Source organism: Eutrigla gurnardus (assembly GCF_963514095.1).
Source record: "Eutrigla gurnardus genome assembly, chromosome: 13".
Classification (NCBI taxonomy): Eukaryota; Metazoa; Chordata; class Actinopteri; order Perciformes; family Triglidae; genus Eutrigla; species Eutrigla gurnardus.
Genome location: NC_139936.1, coordinates 8,420,750 through 8,442,853, shown reverse-complemented (window position 1 = coordinate 8,442,853; position 22,104 = coordinate 8,420,750). Strand labels below are relative to the sequence as shown.

The 22,104-nt window shown below is 46.2% G+C and overlaps 1 protein-coding gene across 1 annotated transcript; it reads right to left on the bottom strand.

The window, feature by feature from the left end:
* Window positions 1–136: 136 nt before the first annotated feature.
* gas2l1 (growth arrest-specific 2 like 1) lies at window positions 137–20,407 on the bottom strand. Its single transcript, XM_084024227.1, has 5 exons — window positions 19,153–20,407; window positions 11,102–11,209; window positions 7,112–7,208; window positions 6,014–6,317; window positions 137–4,916 (listed from the first exon to the last, which is right to left on the bottom strand). Exons 1-5 carry the CDS (start codon window positions 19,852–19,854, stop codon window positions 2,852–2,854), a joined length of 3,276 nt encoding a protein of 1,091 aa, XP_083880353.1. The 5' UTR covers window positions 19,855–20,407; the 3' UTR covers window positions 137–2,851.
* Between the last annotated feature and the right edge of the window lie 1,697 nt (window positions 20,408–22,104).

Genomic DNA, 22,104 nt, shown 5'->3' with positions numbered 1-22,104 from the left:
TGCATAAATAGTAATATTGTCATTATCCACATTCACATTTTCAGGCACGTCACAATTTTACCCAAATCCTAAGCCTATATGTTCTGCACACTGTGACCAGAGCTCCGTATGAAAAATTGATCAGATATTTCATAAATTCCAGGGGAAATGTTTATTACAAGAACAACTTTTGACAGCATTTTCAACTTCAAAAAAACCTGTGAAATGTTGCAGTATTGCTATTTCATACATACAAATTCCACAATGCCAAGCAATCTGTACATTTATCTCTGAACATTTAAAAGTGTTAGTGAAAAGTAACATTAGCAAACAAGAAATTGTCAAATTATGAACATTCAAATTTCGCTGATTAGGGATAGAGAGAAGGAGAGAGAGATTCATGAAATTTTCCAAGTTGTAGAAAAAGAGCTGATTGTGAGGGTGATCACACTTTTTGTGATTGATAACCAAATGCTTGTAGGAAGTCACAGTTCTCATTACTGGTCGATAATAAACACCAGTTGATCAAAACACAAATGTCTTCAAATAAGCCAAAATAAATTTAAATTCAAAACAATTAGAATACATGTAAGAATCTGTTTATACAGGTGAATATGACAACGAGCTACATATGTAGCACTATCAATACTGACACATTGTAAATTATTTGTAACAATGAGGAGTCTGCGTTAAATCAAACTGCTGTATCTCTGATTATTGTAAAACAGTCCAAATATGTTTCGTTTCTCTGTTTCATGCTGGTTGTAAACTGGCAACATTTCTAATAGATTGTGTCTCTTTACAGTGTTGAGAAAGAAAAACAAAACTTCATCAAATCAGTGAGCCCCACCTCATTCAGATTTCCCTAAACACCCGCAGCTCATTTAACAGTACTTGGAACACAGGTGTCGCTCGAGTCCAATGAGACTTAATTTTATAAATAAATAAATTAGACCTATCACTCCCCTCTTCACTCCAACTCATTACATATTCTCATACCATATGTACACAAATTTATGCCCTTTTTTTCTACGCTCTTTCTTTTTTACTCACGTCTCCACAATCTCTCTGGGAGAGATTTATCAAACCACCGAACCCTACACTTTTCTTAATTGACAGCGAGTCAAACCTTTCCACTTTCAAATATATTTTACAAAGTCCACACCTGTTAAATACCAAAACAGAAGTACTGTAGCTGGGGCCAGGCCTCTCATACTCTTATCAACTGTGCAAGAGCTCCAGAAGAGAACGTTAATATCCAGTTACAGTATCTATTATTCATGCACTGTTGCACACATTCAGACACTCAAGTCAAAGTCATCATTCATCCATCGAGCTTCGCCTTATGATACCATTGTAATTGGCTCAGAACATGTCATTCCCAAAACAGAAAACAGTATCTCTTTTACTGCGTGCATGTAATAAAACATGTTTTTCTTTAGCCACTAGATGTCACCATATCTTGTGCTGTGTCTTTGAAATCCATCTGCTAAGTAGGTTATCTGGCTTCTTTTTATTTCAAAACAACCAATAGGATTCAGAGGCAATAAATTATATATCTGTATCATGAATTGTACACCTACATCAAGTATAATGTGTGATTGAAATTGGCAATGTTCCACGTTTCACATTCAAAATCTCCAATTGCTATTATCATAAATATAGTTAATGATGGCAATGTAGTGTTACTGAATAGATCTTAGTGATGTTGAGTGAAAAACATTCAAAAAACTAACCTGCGGATACATTTTAAGGCAAAGGGAATTGTCAAGGCATTTCCAACACCAACATTGCATAGCTAAGGCAGCACAGAACTGATTACAGTGAATATGTACATTAAACTGTATATTCAATGCCTTTTTATATATATATATACAAAACACCCACATCTATAAGTGAGCACATCAACATGTATTTACACATTCGTTTTCCTAAGCCTTTGCCTTTTGTATATTTGTAGCATTGTATTCCAGAGTACAGTTTGGTCAGAGGAGGAGCTCCCAACATTACGGTTTCAGTGACGATGACACAAAAGTAACAGAACCTTCACCGCTGGAATTTAAAAACGTAATCCACTTACAAGGTCGAAATAAAAGTTAATATGTTTTACTGCATTAAACATAATCTTGAAATCCTGTAACACAAACATTTAAAAACAAATATCTCACTTGACTATTTCACTGTTGTGAAAAGCTGACATGACCCATTAATAACAGCAGACAACTGTACAGAGATTGGTAGTGCATGTAGTGTTTATAGTCAGAGGAACGATGCAGGAACCTTTACCTATGTTATTAGTATTGTAATATTGTAAATGTGAGTATACCGAGTCATATATGAAGACCACTAATGTGGAGAAACTGAAAATATCAGTTGTCACACCAGTATTTTCACTACCAAGGCAAGCAGAGATGCTGTGGAAAACCACAAGAGGGAGCCATTCCATCTGATTAAAGGTTTAGTGTTTACACTGTTTATGGAGTTGCAGTTTTAAATCCCTGGCACTTCACCATGCCCCTTAGTGGGGCACATGGCAGCACATATGCTCTCTCTCTGTCTCTCCGTATCAACCATGAGAATTTCACAAGTGTCTTTGCAAAAATAAAAACACCGTTTGATTGGCAAAAAAACATCCCCGTGCACACAATAAAATGACAGTAAAAGTAATATCAATGACCATTCCTTTGGTAATAAATAATTTGGCTTGAGTGCAACATAAAAGCAATGTGAACCCCCTGCAGTTATTCGGGGGAGAAACAAAGTGAAAAAGAAGGTGTTAGACATGCAATGAAAACAGTCTATAGCCCAATCTTATGTTGTCTTTTTACACAGTAGTCAGAGTTCATGACAACAAGCCCCTGTGTCGTCTGTGCTACATCCAAGCTTCAGTGTCCAGACTCCCTGACTGTCCAGGGAAGGAGCAATCTTGGTTGCCCATGGCTGGACAACGTGGTTGAGGATGGATCATATCTGTGAAGGCCTGGTGCAGGCTCTTGCATGTGGTTGGACGACCAGTGGAGCGCGAGCTCTGAGGGGACAGCGGTGGCGTGTGGCTCGGGGAAAACGTGTCGTGAGCCTGCAGATCTCTGTAGTTGACTGGGGTGGGGATACGTGAGGGGCTGTTTTCTGGTCTGTTGTCAGTGCGAGGCCTCATCCTGCCTCTCAGTTTGTGCTTGGAGATGAGGGCTACGCTGTCTGCCTTCTTTTGTCCTGTCTTAGTCTGCAGCCCTTCCCCATTGGTATCACCGTTGGCCAGGGGTGAAGTCGGTGGAGGGGAGTCGGAGCGGGATTCGCTCAGGCTGAAGCACATGGAAGAGTTTTCACTGGAGGAATCCTGGAAGGAGCAGTCCTCGGAGGGGGGAAGGGGTATAGGTGACGGACACGCCTCTGGGGGCGGGAGGTCATCACTGCCGTCACTATTTTCTAGGTCGTAAGGTAAGTTTGGCTGGTGATTCTCCAAAGGAACGTCTCCTTCGGGCCCTGTGCCCCAGCCAAGCTGACCCTGCTGACCTGTCAGTTCCCCCGTGGGAGGACAACCTCCATGGTCTCCATTCATATTACTACAGTGGAAAGCTGGTTCTGAGGGGACCTGATTCATCAATCTGTCTGTGTCTCCAAGACCGGGCAGTGAAGAGGGAGGTTCCCTCTCCTCGATGGAGCTAGAGATGGCTGGGAGCTTCCTAAGACCCCCTCCACGGTCCCCCCAGTGCTCAGGCCCTCCTTGACCAAAGTTATGTGTTCCTCCAAGTGTGTGTCCATGAAGTAAATTTAAGGGGTCCTCCAGTGGGAAGTGACGGGGCTTAGTCCTCTTGGATTCCCTGAGGTCAGGCAAAGTTCCTATCTTTGTCCCGACATTCAGCGAGGAGGTGGAGGAGTTAGAAGAGGAATAGGCAGAGTCCGTGACATTAGGGTCAGTGGGTGTTGGCGTTGAATGTATCCCAGCTCCCTGCAGTGTCGTTCCTCCCGGGGCTCTACATGACACTCCTCTAGCCTGCTGCGTGTTGGCCAGAAACTCAGCCTCAAAGCTGCGATACAGGTCCTGCTCCTTCTGGGGGTCTAGAGTTGGCAGCATCTGGAAGCCAAGGCTCGGTCCCTCCTCCTCGGGCTGCTGGCACTCCAGGCCGGACCAATTTCTATGGTGGCCTCGCCCAGCAGCGCGAGGGCCCTGTGATGTCCGAGGGGAGCGGACAGCATGATGGTGAGAGTTGCGGGGAGTTGAGTGCGGTGAACGTCGACCTCCCGAGGTGACTGGTGGCAGAAGTCTGCCTTTTCCTAAGGAGGGCGAGCGAGGGGCAGGAGGTCTGGGAGCAGTTATAACCTTCTTGCTGGGGCTGCTGTTGTTGTTCTGGACCCCTTTAATAGGAGAGTTAGAGCACGAGGTCGACTGCCTCTTGCTGAACCCACCGCCTATTCTGGGAGAGGATGGCGGCAATTGTTTGGCCCGAAGGTCCTCTCGCCTGTCCAGAGGCGGGGGCTGAGGGTCTCTGTAGCAGTTAGAAGGTCCCGGGCTGGCTTCACTGGACCGGGTACGGCTCGTTAACTTACTCTGGCTTTGGGAACGTGCAGCGTGGAGCCTCCTTTGGCCCTCAGTTCCGAGGGAGCGGCCCCTCTCTGTGCGGGATGCTCGTGATCCATCAGTGGATCCTTGTGGTGGGTTCGGTTTGAGTATTGGAGCGAGAGCGGAGCGATCCCGGGACTGGCTCCGTGCACGGGGCAGAGAGGGACGCAGGGATGGGCTCGGATCTCCAGCGCTAGGCCTCTCAATCACATGCTTCCCCTCCTTGCGATTGACGAGCAGGATCACCTCATCGCCAGAGCGCCGTGAGGAACCACCGAGGGAGGGCCGACCTCCTCCCCCCCCTCCTTTAGAGGAGGCCGTAGATGAGTCACTGCCTCCAGAGAGCCGTCTTGTCACTGGTGCCTTTGTCTCCTTATTCCTGTAGAGAAGAAACAAAGAGTAATTTATTCTCATAATAATACCAAAGATCTGCCATCTTGTGTTTTGAACTTTGGTGATGGGGGAGGATACATTTTTGTGTTTATTTAGATCACAGGTGGTGCCTTTAATTAGTGTTCATTACACTGGGCTTCTAAAGTCATCCTCAGGAATGAGATACATTCAGGCGAGCTAATTTGCCTGCACGGAGCCCACCTGTTGACCTACTTCCCTAGTTAGCTGCGGACAGTTGTCTAGGGATGGTTGTCAGATTAGTCTTCATCTAGTCTGGCGCACTTGAAACAGGACGCCCCACCCACACAGGGTTAATTCCAACGAGCTGTTGCTTTGACGTCTGGTCTGAGCCACGGCTCAATGCAGAAATGAGCCACACATTGGACGGGAGCCAAAGTAAACCACCATTCAGCTGCAACTTGTGTTAAACAATGGCGCCCTTGCGCTCTGACGTATAGGGAAGGTATGTGACCAACTGAACCTTTTTTAACCAGCTTCACGAAGAACATGCACCGATTTCATTGTCCTTACGTCCCAAAGAAGGAACCACTTATAAAGGCCTTAACACGCCCCTACTCTGGCTCTGATTCCACAAGGCATGGCCACTACTTCAGAGGCATGTCAGAGAAAAATGATGTGTCACTGGCTTCATACTAATTCAGACCATCTGTCTGCCGTGGCAAAAGAAGAAAGGCACAGGATCACGGCCATCTTTAGGCATGCGGCCGTCTAATTAGCTGGATGAAAGTACAGGAGAGAAGAGAAGAGAGCTGGGTAGATATGTTTGGTGTCCATCTTGTAGCCACTAGGAAGTGCTGTAGGGTGGCTGCGTGAGACGGGTTTATCTGGGCAATGTCACCTGCGATTAGATAAATCTGCTCTGCTCTAATCTGTGGATTTCTGGCATGTGTATTTGTTGTGTATATTCCCGGTTCTTGTGTGCACGTGTGTGTTTTTCCCGTCTGTGTGGTCGCATCAGAACAAGCAGGGGCTGACCTGCCTGGCTACTTGAGAGAGTGAGAGATTAATTGCTTATCAAGGTAACACACTTATCCACACACGTGTTTAGACGCACACACTCACCTGAGAGGATTAAAGTGGCGGGGCTCTGAGCGGTCTCGTGGCGGCCGCGGGACCAGTGCGCGCGGCGGGCCGGAGTCCAGCTCGGTGGGGGCCGGAGGGTTCTGAGAGCGGCCGGGCCGCGTGGAGGAGGAGGAGGCACACGGACCGGAGGGGGGCTCCAGGGAGCGCCTGTCAGGGGGTTTGTACGGGGCGATGCCATCATTTCGCCAGTGTGGACCCGGGCTGGTGGAGCGGGAGGAGTGGGCGCTCGAGGACTTGCTCTGGCCTCCCTGGCCGCTGGCTTTGGCCTGGTGGTAGCGGTGGGCTGTGGAGACGGATCGATAACAAGTGTTGAATACGCACTTCTAATAAACATTGGATAAAAGTCATTCACAAATATATCATAGCTAGCGTTTGCTCCCCTGAGCCAGAGACAGACCAGAGAGGTGCCGATGATCCTATCATTAAGGGGGAACATTTTTAGAACACAAAAGGCAGATGTCTGTAATCACTTAATACTCTATGATCAACGTGGCCTTTTGTTTTTACAAATGTGGCGCCAATTATGTTTTCAGCTCGTGTCAGCTGTCCAGTCCGGCAGTCAGCCATTGTCTTCTCCACTTCAGCAGCAGCTTGGACCCCACAGATAAGGAGGGATGGTCTCCTCCAGGGCCATGTATCACTATAGTGCTGCTAATCAAAATGGTTAGGGTTTATAAGCCCTAAAAAAAGTATTTGTGTTGAGATGAGTTGCTACACAGATGTGTTGTGGTGTCAGGTAGCAAGTGACTTCACATTTTCCATTACGAACTTGATTCATTTTTAAATTTCCTAGCTGGAAGTCATTTTGGTCCGGTTTCAGTATGAAACAGGCTGATTGTTTCTGCTACAACAGTGTTGTATCAGTCAACAGCAAAAATCAGAATGTGTGAAATTTTGGTATTTTTTTATATATCTACTAGAACTGTAAGACAACATTCCTCAACACTGCTGACCTTCACCGTGTCTGCTGTGAATCATTTGTTCATGATCTGAAATGCGTTATGAATTATGCAACACAGGTGCACAACAATGAAGTTGTTTTGTAAGGGGCTGACGGGCAACAAGACGTGACCTCACCGAAAGCAGCGCAGCGACACGGGTCATGCTTGTCCAAATAGTGCTCTAATGTGTCCCAGCCCCCTCCGACGCGCACCATCACATGAGTGCGAAGGACCTGAGGGAGAAACGGAGAAAAACAAGGCTTCAATAGATAAACGGAAACTAACATGGACATTCAAGCGCAAGTAAAATGGCTAAACCTTTTGATATACCGAGCTACCACACACACTGCACAAGTCAATGGATATGCAAATTCCACAAGTGGGGCAGCTTGCTGAAAGGCTGGCCGGTCTTCAGTGTTACGTAACATCTTGCACCCCTGCCTGTGCCTCCGCCTCCCCCCCGCACCTCCTCTTTCTCCCACATCACCCCCAGCTGCTGCCATTATGAGGGCTGCTCATTGCCATGCCAACTCGCAATTAAAAAGAGTACGGTAGCATAAGAAAGAGCCAAAGTGCTATGAAAGACACTATTTTGGGAGGGGGTGAATTAGCATGGTAACAACTCTCTCCTGCTGTCCTCCCTGCTCCTCAGCTGAGACTTCAGTTGCCGTGGAGAAGAAGGGGGGGCTGGATCGCCACAACAGAGGGGGGTTGGTGGATATGTCACTTCCTACTCTCCTCAGCTCTCTGGAGCACACACATCCGCAAGATCAGACCGAAGAGCCTCACTCCCTCCAGGCAGAAGCTGCCTCCACTCAAGCGACACAGTTTGCCTGATGCGAGAGCCCCGTGGACGCTTCCCCCTGCCTTGGGTTGTGTAACAGGGTCTGCCGGCCACATGTTTGAAAGGGCAGGCAAAGCATAGACATAATGGTAGCTCTGTGTGGGCTGGCACAGAGTTTATTTTTCAACAAATCACACGTGGCACAGCGCCTAATCTCCTGGATCCCTGACCGTGGTCAGAGAGGGGCCACGAGTCTGACCCCACCTTCTCTCTAATACAATCCCTGCCAATCCACCACAAGTCTTTTTATTGCCATCACTCCCCCTACTACATCAATTCATTCAACACAGCTGATCAGCTTATCTCCAGCAGACCTGAGAGTATTAACTGCTTACTTAGGAATAGAGCTTCAACACAGAGATCTGCTGCCCCTTCTGATTCTCTCTGATCACTTAATTATTCTTTTTTGCATAATAGAGGTGTTGTTGTGACATATAGAGATATTGTTTAATATTTCTATTTGATTTGTTATTATTAACTGTGGAGGAGGAATAGCTGCCATGACGGTAACGGCTACCGGGAATCCGGATAAATAAATACATGTGTAACTTGAGTGGGATCATTTCATGACTATATTTTTAAACCTTTGTTTTGTGGCTTTGTGTTTCACTTATTTCCACAGCCAACAAGCTCATTATGCACTTCATATTTTATACACAATGCTGCAGCACCGCTGAGGAGTCTGTTGCGGCTAAATGGACGGTCAGGGACCGTGTTCCACTTTAGATCCGTGGCTTAGCTGCCTAATTTCCCGACCACTGAAGGGGTATCACAGTCTTCTGTGCGGAGAGCCCCGATCCCCGTCTCTATGGCAACAGTGAACAGAGAGACTTCTTGTCATCATTGCGGGGGCGTGTTGAACCTTTTTCTCGTTTAAATCTCGCTGGTGAGCTCCAAAAATTAAGCTCATGGTTCATTTCAGCCGTTGTGTCCTACGACTGAAGGCAACTCCCTGGGGACAATGATGCCTTCTTATTAACCCCCCCCCCCCCATTAGCTTTCTCCGCATCAACCCCTCGTTCAGTCCGAGATCCTTGTCAGAGCTTTGGCAGCTGAATAGGGCTTTATTGGCTTTTAAACCGCGGCCCGCTTCCTCCCCTCAGAAGAATAAGGGAAGTGTGTTGGCCGCACTTGTAGCTGCTTGGGCATATGTGTGATCACTGTCATCCCAGTGAGGAATCAGGAGAGGGCGGAGACTGTGTGAAGAGAGCTAATCTGACAAGTAAAAGACTCTCAGACACACACACACGCACTGCAAACAGCCACATTTAAATACGTCTATCCCATTAAGAGGGCGGCTCCATTAGGCAAACATGGGCTTCATTTGATCAACCACTTCACAATCCATTTTAGGGAGGAGGGAAATTATTAGGGGGGGAGGAGGTTATGTTTTAATTTTGCTGAAGAGAGGGATGGAGGTCTTTTATTTTTTTTCCCCCATCCCAAATTTATGCTACAGCCTTCCCTCCCAGGATTAATTTAGCAGCCGCTAATGACGGTTCAGTGCGCCTAATCGCACATAATTGTGCATTTATGAGATGAAGTGAAAATGCAGACAGAAATCCTGTCTGTGTTTCGGGGCTTTGTATGTCACAGGTGACCCCTTTAGTCTGCATCGTGAGAGAAAGCAAAATACATATTACATAGACTCTAAGTGGCTAGAATATGAATCATGTTGTTATATTTGCCATACATTTAGCTAATGTGTGCATTGGTGGCTATTGTTGACCATTATTATTCCATAAATATATGCTATGTTATAATGTTTTAGAGATTACATCATCTCAAATTATTTATGCTTTGCCTCTTTTAGTTATGAACCAATTTGTCTGTACTATGCAAAGAAAATAACCATTACGTTCCATTATTACGTTTCTACAGTACCTTACAGTTACCTCAGTCCACATCACACTTTTGATTAATGTAGAAAAAAACATTTCCCAATTAGGGGAGTGCCAAACAACGCTCTACACAGTGTATATCACATCTCCCCGTCTGGAACGAGTGGTGCCTCTATAAGTGAAGAACGTTAAAGACCTGATAATGATTCAGAGAGTCATTAAAACACATGAATCTGGTTGGGGTACATTTTCAGGTACATTATCTGTAAGTGAAACCAAATCGATCCCTGGTTTTTCCACCAGCCTTCCTGCCCAGACCTGGGAGGCCTGATGTGGGTTCAGTGGCAGCACTTAAACTGAAACGGAGACAAACAGTGCAGCCGAAACAGGCAAGATAAGGGCCAACTCAGGATGTGACCTAAAACCCTATTGTGCCTCAGTGGAAGAGAAGTTCAGTCCTGGGAGTGGGCCGCTTTCTAAACACCCATATGTGAGACAGAAATCACAGTACATACACAGTAGAGTCCTGTGGGCTTGGATGCAGCCGAGCAGCTGAGTCATTTATCTGTTGCTGCATAACCTTGCTCTCCTCGAAGCAGCATATGATGCCATATGCCAACACCGTATGGCTCGTTGCAGTTACTGCGGGCCTCATTCTTCCATGCAATGTGCCAAAGTAGCTTCTATATACTCAGCTGAGCATGTACAGTAGTGTAAAACTGACTTGATGATTCAGGCTTGTTGCAACGTGTGTCTACATTTTTGTAGTTTTAATTTCTCCTGGAGATCTGGCAACATGACAACGTAGCTTCAACGAAGGGGGCAAAGAAACACAAGCTGGTCAGATCAATCAGTCTGTTTAGTCAGATGAACAGCTTTGTGAGATTTTCTGGCAAGTGCTGAGTAAGAGAACATTTACACATCAACACGTTTTTGTCTCCCAACTGACACCAGAATAATAGCCGTCTTTCATTGTTGTGATGTTGCCTTCTTCCCAGAATCCAACAATTAGCACAACAAATACGACCCATGTTGCAATAAGCTAGAACTATTCTTTCAGTGCAAGAGACCTGACAGCATGCAGGAACTTTCCTTTTATCATTTCATTTGGTGTCATTTATACCCCGAGTCATGTTATGTAACTTAATCAAAGGCAGTTTTAGTCTGCCAAGTTGTATTATGATATTTCAGACATTTTTTCTGACGTAAAAACATGTTTTTTAAAGAATGTTTTAATGAAATCCATTAACTTTTATGTTCATGCTTGATTGCTATTCTAAGCATTCATGCAGGTGATCAAAGATCTCGAATGCAACGTTTTCACTGACCACATAATGCACAATTCTTATCCTGTCCACCTTAAGGGAAGAAAATGAACAAAAAAGCCATGCGTCATGGCTCACAGTGACAGATAATTGTGTTGACAGTGATGACGGCCTACCCTTATGAAGATCAATGCACTGGAGTCGCCCACTTTGTACTTTCCCTCCGACACCTTGATCATGGGAAACTGAGCTGGACAGGAACACCGGCCCAGGATCTCACGCACCTGAGGAGAACAAAACAAACGCTGATCAACATCCCCAGCAGAAAAAAACATGACACACACACATCCGAGAGGAACCTGACAGCGATGGCTTCCTGTTCTTCAGGCCAGCGTCCCCACATGAGATCATGTTTAGTCACATACGTCTGTGTCCATGCCAATAAGCGTTATGTGTCAACAACACATCACCGGTTTTAAGGTGTGAGAATTGAACAGCGTATGAGTGTTTTGAGTGCCGATTGTTTGTGCCTCATCTTCCTGCCAACTTTTTCCCCCAAGAAGCCACTGTGTGTTGAGGTGCCCCGCCCCGGGGCTCCCGCCACATTAAAGGCCCCACCTCATCTCATCTCCCCAGAACATTTCGGTTATTTGGTTCTCCGCAGAGTGTCACAAAAGCACAAAAATACATATGTGGACACGCTAATGAATGCTCTCCGTCTGACATGACAATGTTTCTGGTCGTGACATCATAAACATGAGGAGGGAACCAACAGTTCCTCAGAAACCCAGACCGGTGGCGGTGGCGATGATGTCAGCAGGCCTGCGCTGCCAGCTGGGGTTTGAATCGAGGGAGTCAGAGCCGGTGCCCTTGCTGTGGTCGCGGGTGCTTATTAGACATAGACACGACTGCAGGGTGGAGCGAGATCCGCCCCTGTTGCACAGGGCCTGGGCTCGCACCGGATTGGACAACTTTTGATGTTTTTCTTGGCGTCTCTCTCAGACAAAAGGCGTATGCGCACTTGTCGAACCAGGGAGGGAGGGAAAGTAAAGCGGCACAGTGGACGGAGAAAAGCACAGGAAGAGAGGAGGAAGAACTGCCCCATAATTGTGCGTGCAGGAGAAGCCATTACCGAGGGCTGCAGAGCATTTTATTGATATTTGAGTGATAAAATGACGTGTTGGAGGAAAATGTCAGGTTGCGAGCTCCCACCCTTTGGCTGTTTACAGTAGCTTTCATGCTCTGAAGGCATGCAGTGTGTGTGTGTAGACTGGCCTATAACACATACATTAGGGAGGCACCATGTTATTTTCTAGAAACACCACCCCTCACTTTTCCCCTTGCTGATGAAAGAGACTGGGAACAGGACTAAGCCTCAGCACCTCACCCACCTCTCTGCTCTCCCTCTCACCTGCTTCTCTCTCACCTGCTTTGTTCTCCATCAGCCTTTATTCTCAGCTCTTGCATTCACCCACCGGCCCTATATTTGTCTTTGCTTTCTTTGTTTTGCTGACATCTCTTACTCTGCTTGCTCCCTCTCTTTCTCTCCGCTCTGTCACTACGTCTTTCACTCTGTGAGTAGGTAGGTGGTGTTTGGAAAAACCCTGGCCATTGACTTAATGGAAAGATTGCTATGGCAACAGACACACACACAGCCATACACTTCCCTTTTTTTTTAACTGTGTACTTTTTTTTCATTCTCGCTATAGTAAAGCCATTCTCTCGCTCCCAGAACATCCCCGGAGCTGTTTGGCTGAAGTCATACGTTTCCCTCCGGAGGGAAGGTGAAGGAGTCGCCCACTGCGTCTCATACAAAACACTGAGCCGGATACACAGTCATTTAATAATGACCAAATCAATAGCAGCCCTGGCATTTGAAATATTTACTCTGTGGAGCCTTTGGCATTAAATGTGTGCACTTCCCATGTCTTCACTGTGTCAACAATGGCTACACTGAGACCCACTGAAACCCAAACACACACGCACACACAGCAGAGTGAGATAGAAGGGGAGACAAGGTCACGCAGGACACATGCGGTAGTGGAGCTGGAACACTACGAAAAAAAACTGATGGATGAATTATGGATGCATGCTGGTCACATGAGAGACGCTTTCAGCAAGAGCTGCAGATGTTTGAGAAGGAAGAGCGACCGAAACAATCACAGCCCGCCCCGACTCTGAGAATCTGCCATATCTATCTTAAGATAGGAATGCAGGGATGTTTTGAGCAAAGAGAGAGAAACAGTGAGCAGCTGGGTTTGTCTCCAGTCAGTTTAATGTAAAGAAACTACAGTACGTATTGCTTTAATGATCCCACTGCTCAGATCACCTCCTATCTGCTCAGTGTGAGTCAACAATCTCTCCGTTCCTTTTCCTTCCTGACCTGCAAACATGTGACGGCCCATTGGAGATATGAGGGCTGAGTAAACCCTGGGGATGAAGGGAGGAAATGGGAGGGGGAGATAAAGATGTTGTAGGTTTTATTCCCCGTTTTCTTTACTGCGTTGAAACGTGGACTAACTGAGACAGCTTCACATAAAATTGTATAACAAAGGAACACACAAGCTTGCTAATATAATAAGTACATTTGCTGTTGTGTGATTTGAATTTAATAGGCGGTTATTATGCGACTACTCAAACTAGCAGCACATCCGTCTGAATATCAGTCTGTTCTCCTCCTGAGTCATCAACATGCTCCAGTTCCCTTCAGCGCAGTCATCAAACATAGGTGTGCTGGCCTGCTGCAACCGGCTCTTTCATGATTGCTATGCAAAGGATGGTTATTGCCAAAATTCAGCAGTAAACTGACAACTCGGGAATTTACATGAGGGTGTTTCCAGCATTTGACTTCCTGAAGGACGGCTGTAGATTGAAGTGTTTACAGCAGAAACCTCTTCTCAAACGGTAAAAGGAAAATGGTAGGATTAAAGCAGTGGCACAACGCGTACGGTGCTTTCGAGGGGAATTTTAAAAAATGACAACAAGACTCTTCTCTTAGCTTATCTTGTTACCCTGAGGATCGCCTGTCAGTACTGGAAACTTCCCAAGATAAAAACGACCTCACCATCAGATAAGCACAGAGAAACAAGAGAAGATTGCGGGCGCCTGCTTATAGGAGGGAGAGGTTTTGGAGCTCGGGGGGGTTATTGCTTCACCACACACAGGAATTCTTAAACTGAAAATAGCTACATATCGGACTCTTATTAAACCACCGCCCTGACAGGGATCCTCTGTGGACATCTCAGAAACACGGAACAAACGATCCCTTTAAACAACCTGGTGGGTACAGACAGCTGACAAATGATTAGCGATGCTGATTGTGTTGGAGCTGTAGCCTGGAGGGACAAACTAGAAAGATCATCAGACATTTAGAGACTCGTTAGCATGCTGGTTCAACAGGCCAGACCAGCAGAGATGAGACAGAACAACAGAGTACGGCAAACGCCTCGGGATCAGGTGTGTCAGTCAGTGGCAACAACATTCCACAGCAAGAATAGGCAGAATTATATATTAAATATAGCAGGGGTTCAACGTTTTGGGAAATACACTTCCTTCCTGGCTGAGAGTTAAATGAGAAGATCGATACCAGTTTTACATCTCCATTACATGTAAGGATAATCAGCAGCCAGTTAGCTTAGCTTAGACGGGAAGCAGAGGAGACAACTAGCCTGAGTCTATCCAAAGGTAAAAATAAATAAACGCAGCATACAAAATGTCAAACTATTCCTTTATCTGTTAAAAGATAACAACAACAAGCCTTCGTATATTTTGAAATCAGTGCTGTGTGTTTTGATTGAGGTGAAAGATGGAATCACACCGGCTCCAGGGCCTTGACCACCGCTTCCAAGTGTGTTCAACTATTCATGAAAATCGATGCCTGTCGCCGGTGACAAACTGCCCGTTGGGCTGCAGGGAGAATATATCAATCAAATGGACATCAAGTGCTGCAAGGCGAATAACTCTATTATTAATCTGCTGCAGTCAGACAGCAGTGTAATCAGCATGGGAAGTTATATATCAGACCAGCATCTAAGTCATTTGTCGGGTTTGTTTGGACGAGGCTGAAAAAAACGCCAAGGTTAGAGGGACTGATGTCCTTCTCTCTGCTCCTCCTGACAGGCTGCACCTGAGAGCAACATGAGGAGGCTGCAGGCGGGTGCAGAAAACAACCAGACTCATCACACAGACAAAAGCCTGTCCACACGAACGCCCAATTAAATAATAATCATGCAAACAATCAGGGGATAGCTCCAAACGCAACGCAATAAAAAGCGGGCAGATGTGGAGTCAGCTCTTTCCACATGCACCCTGCTGCATGGAAAAAAACTGAGGAGGAGGAGGAGGAGGAGGAGGAGGAGGAGGAGGAGGAGTGGAATCATGCCTTTACTGTGCAACGTCTGGAGGCTAAAAAAAAAAGATTTTTAAAATAGTAAAACCCTAAAAACATGAGTGCATGTGACACAGGATGGAGAAACAGCGAAGGATACCGCGCTCTCTCAGCAAAGCGTACGAGTGTGACCCAATGCAGAGCGCGATGACCTACTTTTCTCTTTCACTCCCGCTCCCCTCTCTACTGTAGCTCTGCCTCTCAGACTAACATCTATTCCAGTCAGGTTTAACAGAGTGTACAGTGAAGTCACTCTAGGCACACTATCTCTTGTCTACTCTCCTTTTTTGATTCCCTGAATGCAGGAATTGGACCATAAGGTTAATGGAGCAGACTGTCCATATAGGCATAATACACACATGTTCTCTCTTTATCCCCCCCCCCCTTTGCTCTGCTGGTGTCTCCATCCGAGGTCGTTTGATTGAGACGCCAGCCTTTGATTGCCTCGCTGTCGACAGTGGCGATCTATTCACATGTCCGGTTCAATGCCGCCAACAAGACATACTGTGCCGCTCTTTGCGTTATCATCTATAGCGGAGGCGGGGTGGGGGATGGGAACGAGGGCTCACACATATATGAACTAAACAAGGGGATGAATGTTGAAGCCCGGGGTGAGAAAAGACATGAACCAATTTATATGACTGAGCAAGAAGAAGGAACGATGCAACTGAAGGAAGGCTGTGAAGCTCCGAATGAATGGTCTGTTGTTTATAAGCTCAAATCTTGCAGTATGGATGCCTATCCATTAAGGATGTGTCCATTAAGGGTCAGTAAGTGTAAGTCAAATTATAACACTTTGCATAGTTCTCTATGTGCCCAGGGCCTGATTGCGAGACCTAGAAAATATACAACAAGGTAGGTGGATGATGATGTTTCTTGACATTAGGCTGCTTGCAACGTATAGGACAACACAGATCCAATCAAAGTCGTTGTCATAATCCCTATGTAGTGCTGATATGAAAGAAAATCCTCCTAATGCAGAGGATAAACTTTGTATGGACATATAGCGACGTGAACCAGCTGCTGTTAAGTATTTCTCACTGAATCATTCTATGACGAAGGAAAACGAGACGCTGGTCACTTCCTCAACTTTAAGTGGAAAATTGCCCCGCAGTGATATGAGTAATAACACGCGTAGTGGCAGGTCAGTGGGAGACTCGGTGGTGGTGGCGAGTGTTTTCATGAGGGCGCGTTGTAACCAACAGCTTCCTTTAGATGAAATGCTTATTGGATCCACAAGGCTGTCGATGAGAGTGGAAGTCTTATTCAAAAACAGCTTTTTTGCTACATTAGTTGAAATTCACATTCCGTCCCGGCAGCAAAAATCTAAAGTTGTGACCAAAAAGAAAAGAAGAGAACAATCCGCTATCTGTGGCTGTTACAGGACCTGAATAAGGCCGTCCAGGTAGACAGGCAGGTAGCCAATCACCCGCCTGTCTTCCTGCCTGCACTCTGCCCATGCACTAATTGCACATCTGACAGCTGTGAGTACCAATAATAGCCATGTTCATTGTTTACATGATAAGTTCATGTTCATAATGATCATTTTGAGTAGCTTTGGTGGGCGGGCTGTCAGTGTTGTCGCCTTGGCAACTATCCTGCTGCTACTTTCATTTCAAAAGCTGGGAACACTGGACTGGGCTCATTTTTAAAATCTAGCTTACTCTTGCTGATCTGTAAGCGTCCCAAGTTTACTGAGAACACATCATTGTTCATTTATAGGCAGAATAGGCTGTCTGTATGCAGACTGTTGCTCTACACTCCTTACAATAATGACCTATTATCACTACACTTTTATTGTCTCATTAGTTTGATCATCCAACAACGAAGAATATGCAGCCGCCAAATGAACAAATCTCACTGAGGTGCTCTGAACTGGACAACAACGCCAAACTTTTTAAAGATAGTAAGAAAGAAGAAAGAAATCATGATGAGCACATCGAAGCTGAACATCTGTATCATTCCAGTTTGCACAAGCATGTGAGGCTGCTGTGCATGTCTGAGTGGGAGTTAAGGGCCTGGTAATTAATTCATGACATTTCATCAATAATGGTATTGCATATGAATAGAGAGGCAGTTCATTGGTTGATAAATTATGCATTTAAAAATTCAAAATGTAGTTATGAACAGACTATGAACTGAGATTTTTTTTTTCCCTAAAAAAAAAAAAAGGAAAGAAAAAAGAAAACAAAAGAGCCAAACCATCCTGTGAAATAGAATCTATGTTGAGTGCAGCGGACACACAGTGTCGGTGTCACAGCTGAAGACCAATGAGACTAAGCCCTTTAACTTTTCCCCTCTCCCTCCCTGTCAGATACTCAAGTCTAGCGAGGAGGTTTCCCGTAATAATGAGACACTAATCTCTTGGTAAGACAGTAATTCAAAGAAATGTATTCTGCAGGATAAACTTGTGACTGATGCTACGGAGGACACACAGGCCTAATGCCGGCTTGCACTAAGAACTACTATATTTAAAGAAACTATGGATTTCATTTAGATCGTTTCTTGGTGGAAAAAAACAAAAACAAAAAAAAACTACAGTCCAGGAAATGAAGAAGTATCCAGTGGAAATATGTCTCGGAATAGGAAATGCTGAAGCCATTAGACAAAATGTGTTACTATTTTAATACTGCATCCTCTCATCTGAGAACCACTGTGGTTTCTCGTTGGAAGAGCCTCAAGTTGCTGATGCGGACTGTTCTGCTCACTTTACATTAAAGCGGTTTTCTGATGGAGAGATTTTCATACACCGGACACATTATGACTGGGAATGACACTTCCTACATCAGTCAAGTCAAATGTGTCTGTCGGCCACTGTCAGTGTGGATGACGGGCCAGGAAAGACAGGCATACGCTCTGAGGCTTTCCTTTCCCCCAAAATGCAGTTGGTTTGTTTAATCCTCGGTCATATGAGCGAGGGCATGCGGGGCTCAGACAATCTGGATACGAGCAGCAGACATCCTCTTGCACATGCTCTCCTATTTCTGTCCGTGGGGGTCACACTGGAGCCGCTCTGCTGCCTGACCAGCATGACTGTGACTGTCTGCCCGCCTCCCTCACTTCTTTGTTGCCTAAGACGGACATTGTTCTCTTCGTCGACATGAAAATATCATCATCTCCCCCGCTCACAAACCCATGCACATGTCGTCGCCGCCGCCACTCTGTCTGTCTGCTCATTAGCTTCGCTCTGACAAGACCTTCGCCTCTCTGTCTCTAACATGCTGGTGTCAGAGGGCGCCGGCCAAGGTCGGCAAGTTCACCAGGACGAATGACAAGAGTCAAATGTTTGAACTCCACGGGACGGGAACCAGTGTTAGTTGTGTTGTGTGTGGTGGTGCTGGTTAAGGAGCAGGACACGGTTAAGAACCGTCCTCCTCGGCAGGATGCTGTATTCATTACTCTTCATGGAGGGGCTCAATGAAAGAGGCTGAAGATGCCTGTCAAAACAAACTTTTCTAGAAGAATGCAGGGGAAATGTCACCTAGTTGACCCCTGACCTTTCAGAGAAAGCAAGAATGTGGGTGTCAAACACACGCTGACCCTACAGGTGAAGGTGAAGAGTCAAAAAACGGAGTTAAGACGCCGGCACACACCCACTCTACGGGGAATCTATAGCACTGACATGATATTTCCACACTTTTTACACCCGTGTGTGAGATTGCTTGCTCTTCTATCAGCAGCTTCACACTGGAAGGTTGTGGCAGACTGTATTTCACACTCATGTAATGAGTAGTGATGATTCAAGGGTGTGAAAACCGAGCATCCACTATGATGACTTCATGATGCAGTTGTGACTCATTAAATATCAGACTTTGTGTTGAGTTTATCTGTTCAACTCACCAATTCATCCAAATTTCGCATGTCACATAGAACTCTCTTCTGCGGCCAGACGAAGGGCTCTGGATCCGGTTCATCTTCATCCTCCACACTCTGACTGCTCTCCTTCCGACCGAAGCACCTGCTGGACGGGATCTCCTGGGCCGGCTCCCGAACCTCGGTCTGTAGGCACTCCTGGTCCCGGATCTCCTCCTCGATCTCCTCCTCCAGCTGGATCAACATGGGGGCCAACATGCCGAACTTGGAGCCGCGTCGCGCCACCTCGAGGAGGCACAGGACGACGTTCTTCTCGTTGCATCGCTCCACCAGGTCGTTGGTCTCGAACATGAGCACGTCCTTGATCCAGAGCTCCTGCCTGCACCAGCTGATGAAATTGGACACGTTATCCCGCGCCACGAACGAGCCGGCGACCACGTTGCGCGACTGAGAGACAACATCTTTGGACGGCACCTTCATGGATTGCGCAGCCTCCGGGTACTCCAGCTGGAAGTCCTGCGCGGCGCGGTTCACGTTGTTGGCGTGCCGACACAGGGCGCAGCCGGTCCCCAGGCCGTCCATGAAGGTGTCCGCGGTGACGTCCAGGTCGTACAGGGTGTTCAGCCATTCCGCCAGATCCTCCTTCATGGCGTACAGGTATTCTTCGCTGGATCGAAAAGGCCGGATGCTCTTGGAGGCGGCGGACTGGATGTTGCTCTGATCAGCCATATTGTCGGAATTATGTCGCCTGTGTTAATAAAGTCTACTGGCTCGTTCCCGATTGTCTCATTGCACAACTGCGCCCCGAAGCCCCGTCCGCAAAACACAGCGAGATAACCGCGTTGACGCACCCATGCCGATTTGCATGCGTGGTTTCTTATGGGAGCTCCTTGCGAGCAGGCTTTGTGTTGTCAGAGGCATGTCGGGATGCGGACTGGCCGTGGCGCATGGATGCGTGTTCCGGATGTCTCTGCGGAGCCCGTTTCCTTCAGACAGCGCATCGCCGGGTCCCGGTGTGAGAAGGAGACGCCCGGGACGCAGATACGCACCCGCACGACAGACCTGTTAATCCCCCGCGGAGGCCGGCGGGTCCTCTCACCCACGACGATCCACGTGTCACCATGCGCGCGCGCGCGCGTGTCTGTGCGTGTGTTTCTGAGGCGGTCGGTCAGATCCGCATCGATGAAATCACGACCACTGAGCCGCGCCGAGTCCACAGCCCGTCTTCCCCGCACATAGACCCGCCTCTTGCACTGAATATGTTGACCTGCTGTAGCTTAGACCAGCAGAGCGACTCGGTGGCACATCCCATTATGAGGGATCAACGCTCGGCAGAGGAAAACTTAACCCCATGTTCACCAAGTTAGGATAGATCCACCCTTTAAAACGGGGACGGGCCTGCTGGATCTCATCAGATATACACCCACATCATCAGGCTGGATTTAGATCAATAAATACATATCAAATACTATTATTGAACTGTCATGTTTAAGGAATAGCCTACATTTGTATGTGTGAACACTTAACCAGACATCTCAATAATGAAGTCTCTGTGTGGCCTCCTCACCAAATAGCCTAAAGTGATAACGGTCGATAAAGCGTACATCTCAGCATCATGGGACAGCAACTCTGCATAACACTGTTAATCTTAGCAATGATCAAATCATGTGATATGCAAGTTAAGCTGTAATTGCCTCGACTAAAACCTCCCCAGTGTTTTGTAATGAATGAATGTGAGATCAGCAGTTAAAGATGCACACCTGGAGATGGCCGAGCTAGTAAACCCTGAGACAGATGATGATGAAGAGTGATAGGGAGAGAGATGATGTAGATGGTGGTGATCCAGTCGAACTGGGCACAAGAACAAAGCAGCCGATTCAACAGCACATGATCTGCTGAGTGCATGACAGAAAATGTGTGTCAAATATTGGACCAGACAACAGTGCTGCTTTAGTGCTACAGTAGTGTTGCATTAACTCAGGAGAACTGGTTCGACGTCTCTCCTTCTCCTATATTATCCCAAAAATATCAAAGTTAGGAGTGAGAATGGAAGACTGGACATTATTGATATTGATGACGGTTTTTACAGCTACAACGAAAGGTTATGAAACTTGGTTCAAACTGGATTTTCAAGTTTTAATGGTATGTTATATTTTTGGGAAAACATGAGTGAAACTTGCTCGAGGGTTTTAAGACACTTGTCTGTAATTTGTCAAAGTGCAAAAGCCTTGCAGCCAAAACTTAAACATCATAAAAATGTTTCAACGTTAACTCAACTTCAGTTTTTTTAATGTTTCCCGATACTGTTGGAAACTTGTTCACAACATTATGTGTATTATATGTACAGAAACACTTATTGGTTTTCACCTAAAAGTTCAACTCTTCAAGTGTATGTAAATTTATCTGGAATTTGCATGTTAAAAAACTTCTCACTGGACCTTTAAAAGTCTTTTCCATCATCTCATTTCCCCCTTTTGACAATCTATTGGAGCGGCTCTCTAAATGTGTGATTGTTTGAATTTTAAGTGAAGCCCACTGCCAAGGAGGGCGGCTTGTTTTCATTTAAAAAAGAGGGATGTCTGTTTAAGAAAGAGAGAGAGAGAGAGAGAGAGGGAGGAAGGGAGGGGGCGGAAGAGAGGTAGAGAGAGAGAGAAAAAGAAGGAGAAGGAGGGGGTTGATGAGATCATTTTCTGGGCCGGGATGAATCAGCTTTTCTGTCAGTAGAGACAGAGAGAGAATTCAGCACTCCATTAACCCAGAAGAACAACTGGCCACAGCAGATGAGAAGCACTTTATCGTGTCAGCTGTAGGTTTGAGGCCCTGAGGGAGAACTTTGAGGGCAACGGGTTTAAACACACACACACAAGCCTTGACTACTGTAACACATAAATAACAACATTGTAAAATGAGACCACTTATTATGAACAAAGCTTGTGATTTCTAAGAGAATGAACTTTTGTCTATTATGAAGAAAATAGT